The sequence below is a fragment of the Mastigoproctus giganteus genome, chromosome 3 (assembly GCF_048544385.1).
Source record: "Mastigoproctus giganteus isolate SK-2022 chromosome 3, ASM4854438v1, whole genome shotgun sequence".
Taxonomy (NCBI): domain Eukaryota; kingdom Metazoa; phylum Arthropoda; class Arachnida; order Uropygi; family Thelyphonidae; genus Mastigoproctus; species Mastigoproctus giganteus.
Genome location: NC_143577.1, coordinates 82903729 through 82916356, shown reverse-complemented (window position 1 = coordinate 82916356; position 12628 = coordinate 82903729). Strand labels below are relative to the sequence as shown.

Below are 12628 nucleotides of genomic sequence, written 5' to 3'. Positions count from 1 at the left end.
GTCACTGTTTGGCAGAGTAGAGGCAGTGAATTTTTTTTTTTTTTTCTTTTTATGAAAACCCCAAACATGAGAGGTATTAGAACCTATAATACTTAGTACCATGCATATACTTAGTTGAAAGTTGAGAAGATGAAAGAAGATACTTGACATTAGGCTTGAACTTCTGTAGATTGTAATTTTCAGGAAATATGTATGAAGAAAGGTTGTTCCAGAAAATGGAAGTTGAACGAATAAATGAGGAAGAAGAAAAGTTGGTTCTTTGAGTTTGAAGTTGGACAGTAAAAGGATGTTGACTGGTTGTGGCACGTGTTCAGACTGCATTGGTGGAAGAGAGAGGGGGAGAATCATAGAAATTCAGATGAACAGTGCCCATGGAAGTATCTATAGAAAAGGCATGCAGCAGAAACAGAACATCTATGAGACAGAGTGGAGAGACTCTTTTAGAGATGTTATTAATTAACCTAACTGCCCTCTTTTGAATTGAATCTAGAAGCCTGAGAGAGGTTTTAGGGGCACTGCCCCAGATGTGAGAACAATATTCCATGGTAGGGCACATTTGCAATTTGTACAAAGTGAAGCTGTTTGGAAGAAAAGTAATGCCGAGAGCAAAAGAGAAAACCCAGTTTTTTTAAATGCAGAGGAAGCAATATTTGTAATGTGCTTATGCTAAGAGAGATTAGAAGTCAGGGTTAGCCCCATTCGGGATATATGATCTTGCCTCGAAATCAGGCAGTTATTATCTCTTTGTCTTTTCATTTTCATGTAATAACTCAACACCCAGTGAATGGATTTTCATGAAATTTTATATTTGGATCCTTTAGAAAGATTGAGTCTTTCCAAATTTCATTAAAATTGGACCAATGAAAATCCAGCAATTATTATTTCTTTTGCATACATATCACAGACAGTCTGTATACTGTATATTGTAGCTGAAGCACTGCTCATTTCTTTGTTATAAATCATGAATTGTTAATATTTGCCAATATGCATGAAAGCACATTTGAATGGAGGGGGGATTAGAGAAAGAGAGCCAGATTTCAGTAAGATTAGTGACATGGTGATCTCAGGAGAAGCCCAAGCCCCCTGTCAAAAAACAGGCTGAAAGCAAGTAAGATTTCAGGAATAGATGAGTTGATCAAGTTAAAGAATGTAGAAAGGGAATTATCATACCATTAGGGTTGCTACTAAGATCATTCCTTGGGACTGTAGAAGTGTAAACCTTACCAATTCATAAGGGAGAGGGCTAAGTTGCATTGAGTAATTATAGACTGCTCAGTTTGATTTCTATGGTGGGCAAGATAATGGAATTGGTGATTAAGGATGCATTACAAATATAACTTGATAAGAGTGCAATTCTAAAGTGATCACACCATGGCTTTGCAAAGTAAAAGTTTTGCTTGACAAACTTGTTTTAATTACTATGATGAAGTCATAAAGCATTTAGATGTTATAGGTTTTTTACATATTAAGGGCAAGTTGATTGAGTGGGAAAAGACAGAGTGGTAATCAATGGACACTACTCTTCATGAACTAATGTTATTACTGGAGTCCCCCAGGGTTTGGTGTTGGGCCCACTGTTATTTTGTATATTTATTGATGAAGGTATATCTGGCTTAATGTCCAAGTATACAGATGATACAAAGGTTGGCAGGCTTGTTAATGACAGTAATGTCAGTGTGCCACTGCAACAGGATCTAGAAAAGTTGGGCAGATGAGCTGAGAAGTGGCAACTGAAGTTTAACATTGACAATTGCAAAGTACTGCATGTGGGTAGAAGTAACCCCAGAGAAACATACCAACTGTGTTGTACTACATTTAGGGTGGTAGAAAGTAAAAAAGATCTAGGAGTAATTGTGCAGTCAGATATGAAGTTTTCTGAGCAGTGCAGACAGGCTGCCAGAGCAGGTCATGGGGTATTGTCAATGATATATGGGAATTTTGCTAGTAGAGAAAAGGAAATGATTATCCCTTTGTATAAGGCAGTAGTCAGGCCAGGCCTTGTACTGCATACAGATCGGGAGGCCTCATTTTAGGAAGGATGTTGAGTTGCTTGAGCAAGTACAGAGAAGAGCAACAAGATTGGTGAGGGGGATGAAGTGGTCCTCTTATGAAGAAAGGCTTAAGTTCTGCAAATTGCAGCGTTTGGGACTAGGCACTGCAAGGTGATCTGTTTGAGGTGTATAAGGCCTTGAATGGGTTGAGCAGGCTCAATTCTGATGGGATTTTCCTCTTGCTCAGATGATAAACCTGAGGGAGCATAAATTCAAATTGGGGAAAGACAGTTGTAGAAGAGATGTGCGGCAATTTGCCTTTAGCCAGCAGGTAGTTGATTGCTGGAACAAACTTCCATCTGTTGTCAAAGTTGATAGCCTAAATAAATTCAAGGAGGAACTGGGCAAACTTTTAGAGGGAATGGATGTGCGAGTGGTTTTTTTTTTTTTTTTTGCTTGTTTGGCTGTTGCTACATAAGCTTGCTTTCTTGCATCACATGCCTGTACTACTACTACTACTACATACATTTTTCATAAACATAAATGTTATACATGACCTACTCCTGTGCAACACAAATCCACTCTTCATCCTATTTTTCAAAACATGACCAAGTTGCCTCAGTTATATTTGAAATGACTATATCAGTATTTTGTTAGAATTTCTCTAATGTAGGAGGGTCATTTGCAATAAACATTCTATTTAAAATATTTCCAAAAAAAAAGCTCAGGTGTAGACTTGGCCAGGCATCATGGTGGCCATAAATTCTTGAAAATTGGGTGGACACCAAAAGTATCTTTCAGGATTGACATTTGTTACACATGCATTTGTACATTGTTCCATCTTGGTGTTACCAGCATTGAAAATTTCTAATTTATATTATCATTTTAGTGGCACTGGAGCTTGTTGCTTGTATCTGTAATTTTTATTTGTCTCTAGAAAGTGTATATTCACCAAGTAATTTGTTTGTGTGGGCTGAAAACCATGGAATAACTCATGAGTGAAATCCTGCTTCCTCCAGTTATTGACAGGAATTTTACTCAGACCTCTCAAAATGAGTGATGGACAGTGCTGTATCATGACAACTAAGCTGCCATGGAGAATGACTGAGCAATACAAATATATATGTTGATGAAATATGATAATTCAAATTATTCTTTAATGACACTAGAGCTGTCACTTGTATTGATAGGTGTGTTTTGTCTGCAGAAGTGTTTTCACCGGCAGTTTGCTTGTTGTGTGCACTTCCATGAGATAATCTTATTTTCTGAGAGATGTTCTCCTGTGAATTGCAGCAAACATAGATGATGACTATTATCCAATATTTCATCGCTTTGTACTTGATGTTTAAGCAGGTATATTTTATCATCAATACTGACTGCCATTGAAAGTGTGGGCTAATAAACCTGGAATAACTTATGGGGTGAAAACCCATAAGTTATACCAGCTGAGATTAGCATTACACACACCTGAGACTAACTAATTGCAACCTTGATTGAAGTAAACTTTAGGAATTCTTCTGCTTGCTGATGGGAATCAAACCCAGTATATGCTCCAAATGAGTGACAGATGGTGATGTATCATGTCCACTCTGTTACCATACAGGACAACCAGCAGTGCAGTTCATTTTCATTCAGTAATGAGATGATCTCTGTAGTATGTTCTTGACAACATTTAATTACAGCTTGGTAAAGGAAAGAAGGCCAACCAAATGCCCATGTGAAACAGCACAGCATAATCTAATTTTTTCAGAGTGTAATTGTGCTTCACACAAAATGTGCTTTTTTGCTGTTGCATATATTCATTTAAATGGGACCAACAGATTTTGTGAAAAAACTGTGTCCAAGTTATCGACATTACTTCAAATGTATATATGCTAAAATTCACTGATTGTATGCTACTTTTTGGCTGTAATTAGAATGAAACATTGGTTATTCTGTACACTGTGCATTTCCATGGGATAATTTGGTTTTCTGGGAAAGTGTCCTGACAATTGCAACAAATTTGCTAACATGAAAATTGCAAACAAAGATGACTGTTAGCCAATATTTCATGACTGTGTACCAATGATTAAGACGATTAGGTTAAGCAAATAAGTTATATCATTGATATTGCCTGTCATGAAAGTGACTATAGAAATAGCATATTGATTTATTCTAAAAATCTGCACAAAAATGTTGCATAAAGTAATGCTTAGAAATTAACATGAATTGTATATGTGAATAACTCATTTTAGCATTAGCCTTAGTAGAGGCATATGATTCAAGAAAGCAAGCTTATACAGCATCAGCCAAAAAAAAAAAAAAAAAACCCTTCCCATTTCACCCATCCATTCATTACAAATGTTTGTCTAGTTCTGCCTTGAATTTATTTAAGCTGTCAACTTTTACAACTACAGATGGAAGTTTGTTCCAACAATCAACCACCCGCTGGCTAAAGGCAAATTTCCACAAATCTGTTCTACAACTGTCTTTCCTCAATTTGAATTTATGTCCCCTCAGGCAATTAATCTGGACAAGAGGAAGGATCCCATCAGCATTGAGCTTGCTCAAACCATTCAAGGCATTATACACCTCAGTCAAGTCACCTCTCAGGCTCCTAGTCTCCAGACACTGTAATTTGCAAAACTTAAAGCCTTTCTTTGTAAGAGCAACCCTTTGTTCTATTCACTGATCTTGTTGCCCTTCTCTGTACTCATTCCAGCAGCTCTACATCCTTCCTAAAATGAGGCCTCCTGACTTGTATAGTACTCAAGGTGTGACCTGACCATTGCCTTATACAAGGGGATAATTTTTTATGTAAAGTATCATATACAATCAACACAATGGTGGAAATTCAAGTTTATACACATAATGTTGCTTGTTAGAATGATATGGCAAAGTGTGTATTTGTGTCGTTTCATATTCTCTACTTGGCATTGCTATTATCATATATATGGCGCCTCCGTAGCCAGGTGGGAAGGAGCAGCAGTGCGTAGCACACACTTCTTGATTAGACTAGGGTTCGAGCCCGTCACCACCAAATACGGAGGATGCGGAAAGGTCAGGGAATGACCACCGCATATTCCCGGAGCAATATGGCCTTAGTTGTTAATGCTCCTAAAAACCAAATAACCAACCAACTATTATCATATTTATTTTGCCATTGCCATATATGGCAAAGCCTTCACAAATGTCATATATAAATTCATTAGTTTTTTTGTGAATATAGTAGGTTGTTAGTATTGATTGTGAGACTATAATTACCATGTATAATTATGTAAATAAATTTTTTTTGTAATTTACCAAATTTGTTATTCCATTGAATAGAATAACCAAGGAAAAAGATATAAAGACTATTCAGAAGGAAATAAGGGATGTAATACGACAAATTACTAGTAGTGTCACATTTTTGCCACTCTTAGAGGATGCATGTAAGTTTTATATTTTGCCACTATTCAATTTGCAGCAGTTATGAATTTTGGACTATTAATTTTGAATTGTTTATATTTATTGAAAATCATTAAATCTGTAGCAGTTCAAAATGTGTATGAACCATTTATACAATGTTTAAAAAGCTTGTCACAGTTCTCTTGGTTTTATAAGCTAGTAGCATAAATATGCGAAAAAGACACCATTGCAATTAATGAAGACTTCCATAATTCTTGCTTGTTCGTTAACAAAGTGCCGAAAACTAAGCGTCTCTTACTTAAAAATGACAAGCAATAAAACTATGCTAAAATTCATAGCGCGCGCACACACATACACAACTACATTTTGTGAATACTCGCTGCTTTCTCAATGGACTTGCATAAATTATGAATAATCAGATATTAATATCAACACCATTTAGCACAAAAATGTGGTTTTTGTGCTAAATTGCTTTCCTCAATAGGTACCAGAAAAGGGAATAGCACACTGTCATCAATATCATCATAGTATTGCATCTAGGGCTTACGTTACCGGGATCTCGGTCATTTTTTTCCGGTATTGATACAGAAATACCAGTTTTCCGGTATTAATTTAAAAAAAATAGTTTATAATTTAATCACATAAAGGTTATAAAATCACCTTTATGTGATTATGACGTCCTTATCTCTACTAGCAAATGTTCGATAAATCATCGATAGGACACCATACAACATTGCAACCTGTCCACAATTCTCGGACAACTTCATGTCTGACCGTATCGTAACTCCCAAGTCCCGTTCCTCCACTATTGACTTTAGTTCCTAAATTTGTGATATTTAATGCATATATTAAATGCTATCCACTCCACCAAGTGTATAAGTTATTTTGGGGTTGCTGTTCCCCAGGTGTTAAGACCTTGCATTTTGCTGAATTAAAGCATATAGCTGCCACTTTTCTGACCATCCCGGAAGTCTATCTACGTCACTCTGAAGAAGCTCTGCTTGGTGGCGATCATTAACCACTCTACTGATCTTTACATCATCTGCAAGTTTAGACATCACACCCTATATCCCTTCATAGATGTCATTTAAGATAATCAAAAACAACAGTGGTCCCAATGCTGATCCTTGGGGAACCCCACTTCTTACATTAACCCAATCTGAGGAATAATCATTTATCACAACCTGTAGTATTTTAGTGTTTTGCACCAACCTTGCGTAGAAATAAAAGCACAAAGGAAACTAGACTTTTAATAACTGTGTTTATAATAAATTATAATAACCTGTATTTACAATAAATTTAACTTTACGATAAACTATACATATAAAATATTAAAATCTGCTACATTATGAACAATAAAATGCATTAAAATATACTAAGTTAAAAGCGATAAAAAACCATAGCTTTCAAAGACTCCAGCCTTCTTCTTCAGCGGTATTTTCTTATTCTGCAGTACATCTTTAAATATCAGCAGGTTCATGGTACTCATCACGTGTTTCATTCTCACGTGTTCCGTTCTCTTGCGTTGTGGAACCGGAAGTGGCTCGAGCGGGAGTCATACGGAACCGTTCATCCCTTCTGAGGATAGTGGCCTCAAAGAGGGGATGAATCCGCGTACCTCTATCTCTATTAATGTTGATTGTAGAACAGATCCGCAAACTCTCGAGCCACTTACGGTCCCAGAACTTATGCGCCCGATCGGTGATGATAGCATCGTCCGGGGAGATCTGGTGCTGCTTCTCCCAAAAATGCTCGGCCACGGCGGACTTGCCATACTCCGCATTTCTTATTGCCTTAGTGTGTTCCCCCAGACGATCTTTGAGACGGTGTTTTGTTTCCCCTACATAACACTCCCCACAATCCGGGCATCTAATGCTATATACGACCCCACTTGTGTTCTCTTTTTGAATGGGGTCCTTAACCTGAGACACGATTGTGTGCAGCCTCCGCCCCGGAAGCTGCACACAACGTGTCTGGTACTTTCTTAGTATTCTAGCTATATGATCAGTCAGACCCGGATAATAGGGAATGTATGCAGTGGATGTTGGTGTAAAAGACTCGCCTCTCCTCTGGTTTCCTTTAACATATTTTTCTATAATCCTCTGGGGGTAGCCACATTTTGCAAGATCCGTCGTGACACGTTCATACTCTAACCTCCTATCATCGGAGGTACTGCAATGTGATTTTGCTCTATCAACTAATGTTCTTATCACACTGTTCCTATGATCGTTGGTCTGAGCTGAGCTGTAGTGCGAATACTGCCCTTTACACATGGATTTCCTATATACCTTAGTCTTTAGCTGTCGGTCTTCCCTACAGACCAACACATCTAGGAACGGCAAAACTCCTCCTTCTTCTGCCTCCGATGTAAATTGTATGAATGGGGAGAAGCCATTTAAGATGTTCAACACCTGATCTTCACTCCCCTTCCGAATAATTGAAAACGTATCATCTACGTACCTTTTCCAGGGGCGCATAGGGAGAACACTAACATTAAATATTCTGGCCTCGAGCTCCTCCATAGCTAAATTAGCTATAATTGCGCTAATGGGGGAGCCCATGGCTGTACCATTAACCTGCTTATACATAGTATTGTCAAACACCATAGTGGTGCTTGAGAGGCATAACTCTATTCCTTCCCCAATATCCTCTAGCTTTAGCTGTGTTCTAGTATTTAGGGTGGTGTCCCTCCGTAATGCCACAAGTGCACACCACACCATATGGTCAATCGGAATACATGTAAATAGCGATTTCACGTCGAAAGATATCATGATTTCATTCTCTTCTATGCGTTGGCTTCTAATAAAATGCACAAAGTCTTTACTATCTTTAATACTATATTCGGAAAGTCCCACTAGTGGAGATAATAAGTGGTTTTGTGGTGAATATGGGTGATAAACAACTAACTAAAGAGCAGTTGGAAGTTCTAAATTTAGGACCGAAATTTGCCGTGGTGCCGCCCAGATTACCCGTTGCGGAAATAGCAATGGGCGTGGAAAGGGCTATAAACAAATTTCCTGAAGTTACAGCTAATGAAATTCGAGTAAAAGTAGCAGCTATCCTCAGTCAAGCTAAAAATGCCCCCTCCAATCTTAATGTGAAGCAAAAATTAGCGCTAAGAAGCCTTAAACAAGATGATAGCATTGTAGTCCTACCCGCGGACAAAGGCAGAGCGACTGTGGTTCTTGATAAGGAAGCATATAGAAATAAAGCGTTAGATTTGTTGGAAGATCAGACAACCTATAAAGTTATTAAGAAAAGTCCACTTCTTAGTTTGGAACGACAAGTGAACAGATTGGTACAGGGTTGGCTTAAGTCTAACAAAATTTCTAAGGAGCAATATTGGATGCTGCATGCTACAGGTAGCCAAATGCCAAGGTTTTATGGCTTGCCCAAAATTCATAAAACAGATGTGCCACTTAGACCCATTGTCTCATTTATAGGCAGTCCAACCTATGCACTTTCTGGTTTCTTAGCCAAATTATTATCTCCACAAGTGGGACTTTCCAAATATAGTATTAAAGATAGTAAAGACTTTGTGCATTTTATTAGAAGCCAACGCATAGAAGAGAATGAAATCATGATATCTTTCGACGTGAAATCGCTATTTACATGTATTCCGATTGACCATGGGGTGTGGTGTGCACTCATGGCATTACGGAGGGACACAGCTAAAGCTAGAGGATATTGGGGAAGGAATAGAGTTATGCCTCTCAAGCACCACTATGGTGTTTGACAATACTATGTATAAGCAGGTTAATGGTACAGCCATGGGCTCTCCCATTAGCGCAATTATAGCTAATTTAGCTATGGAGGAGCTCGAGGCCAGAATATTTAATGTTAGTGTTCTCCCTATGCGCCCCTGGAAAAGGTACGTAGATGATACGTTTTCAATTATTCGGAAGGGGAGTGAAGATCAGGTGTTGAACATCTTAAATGGCTTCTCCCCATTCATACAATTTACATCGGAGGCAGAAGAAGGAGGAGTTTTGCCGTTCCTAGATGTGTTGGTCTGTAGGGAAGACCGACAGCTAAAGACTAAGGTATATAGGAAATCCATGTGTAAAGGGCAGTATTCGCACTACAGCTCAGCTCAGACCAACGATCATAGGAACAGTGTGATAAGAACATTAGTTGATAGAGCAAAATCACATTGCAGTACCTCCGATGATAGGAGGTTAGAGTATGAACGTGTCACGACGGATCTTGCAAAATGTGGCTACCCCCAGAGGATTATAGAAAAATATGTTAAAGGAAACCAGAGGAGAGGCGAGTCTTTTACACCAACATCCACTGCATACATTCCCTATTATCCGGGTCTGACTGATCATATAGCTAGAATACTAAGAAAGTACCAGACACGTTATGTGCAGCTTCCGGGGCGGAGGCTGCACACAATCGTGTCTCAGGTTAAGGACCCCATTCAAAAAGAGAACACAAGTGGGGTCGTATATAGCATTAGATGCCCGGATCGTGGGGAGTGTTATGTAGGGGAAACAAAACACCGTCTCAAAGATCGTCTGGGGGAACACACTAAGGCAATAAGAAATGCGGAGTATGGCAAGTCCGCCGTGGCCGAGCATTTTTGGGAGAAGCAGCACCAGATCTCCCCGGACGATGCTATCATCACCGATCAGGCGCATGAGTTCTGGGACCGTAAGTGGCTCGAGAGTTTGCGGATCTGTTCTACAATCAACATTAATAGAGATAGAGGTACGCGGATTCATCCCCTCTTTGAGGCCACTATCCTCAGAAGGGATGAACGGTTCCGTATGACTCCGCTCGAGCCACTTCCGGTTCCACAACGCAAGAGAACGGAACACGTGAGAATGAAACACGTGATGAGTACCATGAACCTGCTGATATTTAAAGATGTACTGCAGAATAAGAAAATACCGCTGAAGAAGAAGGCTGGAGTCTTTGAAAGCTATGGTTTTTTATCGCTTTTAACTTAGTATATTTTAATGCATTTTATTGTTCATAATGTAGCAGATTTTAATATTTTATATGTATAGTTTATCGTAAAGTTAAATTTATTGTAAATACAGGTTATTATAATTTATTATAAACACAGTTATTAAAAGTCTAGTTTCCTTTGTGCTTTTATTTCTACGCAAGGTTGGTGCAAAACACTAAAATACTACAGTATGAATATACCCAACCTCAGAGGCCTGTTTGAAGAATTTATCACAACCCCCTGCCTGATGCCCTCAAGCCATCGTGCTATCCATCTAAGGATTTTCCCTATGATTCCAGCCTGGTCCAACTTATAAAGTAACCGCTAAAGTGGGACTGAGTCAAATGCTTTGCTGATATCTAAATAAAAAATGTCGAAATTCTCTAAATCCAGCTCACAAGTGATCTGTCAAAATGGCTAACCAGATTTGTTAAACATTATTTTCCCTTTACAAAACCATGCTGTGTATTCTATAGAATTCCATTTCCATCTAAATGATCCTGAATTCCACCCTTGATCATTGCCTCCATGATTTTCCCTACTACTGAAGTAGACTGGCCGGTCGGTAATTTCCCTTTACACTCCTAGAACCGCCTTTGTGTTCCAATTTACACCAATCCAACGGAATCTTACCTGAGTCCAGTGACACTCATAACTAGCCTTAATGGTTCAATGCACTCACTTGCCGCCTCCTTTAAGATTATAGGGTATATGCCATCAACCACAGGAGTCTTACTCGCCTATGGGTGCGAAAGTTTTCTCATTAAATCAACATGTGAAATTTCAACATCATTAATTAAATTTTTTTTCAAATTCACTCCCCTAATTTCTCATTGACGTGAAGGGTTTTTCTTCTGTAAATATCGATGCAAATTGACTGTCGAGTTCACCTGCAACATCAGTTGGGGTATCTAATACTATCCCACGCAATTACATATGCATCCTATCTGATTTGTTCTTCTCTTATTTGCATTTGTATATGTGAAGAATTCCTTAACTGCACTCTTTCCTCTTTATTCTTTATCCCCACTCTTTGCTCTCTCCCAGACTCAGTAAAGATACTATAGTGAAAATTATACTTCGCTGAATAAAACGTCTTTCTTATTCAGAAAGTGATGAACATAATTCAACCATGTGGAAGACCAACATGGAACAGAACATCAGTGTTCCGCAAATTCTTTCCAAAATAAGAAATTGCCTGACTCCAATGAGATTTTAAAAGATGAACTTGAGTCGGAAATTAATGAAATACTTTTAACTATTTTTTCTAAAAAAGTTCAAAGCCTAGAAAATATGGACTGAGATTGTCTACGATTATCTCAGTACCAGAATAGAATCTGAAAGGGCGTTTTCTGCTGCTAATCAAATACTGTATGTACCAAAATTAGATCCATTTTAAATGATCATACTATTGATTGCTTATGTTTCTTAAGAGCTCACTTTATTCGGACAGGTAGTGTGGATGCTTAAACATAACTAAACTTTGCAGTAACAATATGTGCTTTTTTTGTTTTTAGAATAACTATTTTTAAGGATTTTTTTCAGAATATTTATTATTGCAATAAATGTTTATTTAAAACTTGAATTCAAGTAATTAAAGTACTTGTTTTTTCCTTACTTTATTGCACCTAACTGTCATCAAAATTTATTGAGAAAAACATTTCTTTTTGGAATACCGATATCCTGGTTTCATAAGTTAAAAATACCAAAATACTGGTATTAAGATTTTGACCGGTATTGTAAGCTCTAATTGTATCCTCCATAATTGGATACATGTTGATTCTACCTTCTCTAATGCATTACAGTTTTCATATATTAAAAAATAAGCCGACCGGGCTAGCTGGTTGGTAAAGTGCCTGCCTGGCAACCCAAAGGTCGCGGGTTCGAATCCCGCCTTGGGCTTGGATCAGAGTACTGCAAAAAAAAAACCTTGGGAGGTGCATTATGGCCACAAAAGCTGATGCGCCAACAACTAAAAAAAAATAAATAAATAAATAAAAAAATAAAAAATAACTACTCCAGTCACTTGTTCTGTATTACCTGTGTTCAGAATTGATTATTCTGGCTTCCTTTGGATCATTTCAGTCATTCTTTCTCAGAAATAAATGTCACGATGAAGTGTTAATATAGTCGAAGCTCTTTATAGAAACCCTCTTTTTAATGTCCCAACACAACATCCTACGTGGTTGGTCCTGGCCAATTTCTCATTAACCTAATTCTATTTTACATTCAGTATAATGACATTGAAAATAAAAAGATTTCTCTTTAACAGCGATAAATTCCTATCTGTTAA

The 12628-nt window shown here is 37.9% G+C and overlaps 1 protein-coding gene across 1 annotated transcript in view; it reads left to right on the top strand.

The window, feature by feature from the left end:
* mad2 (mitotic arrest deficient 2) overlaps positions 1 to 12628 on the top strand; it is a 47705-nt gene that overhangs the window by 26255 nt on the left and 8822 nt on the right. Inside the window, exon 4 of the mRNA XM_090370028.1 lies at positions 5298 to 5401. Coding sequence (XP_090226154.1) covers positions 5298 to 5401 — 104 coding nt within the window. The remainder of the gene's footprint in view (positions 1 to 5297; positions 5402 to 12628) is intronic.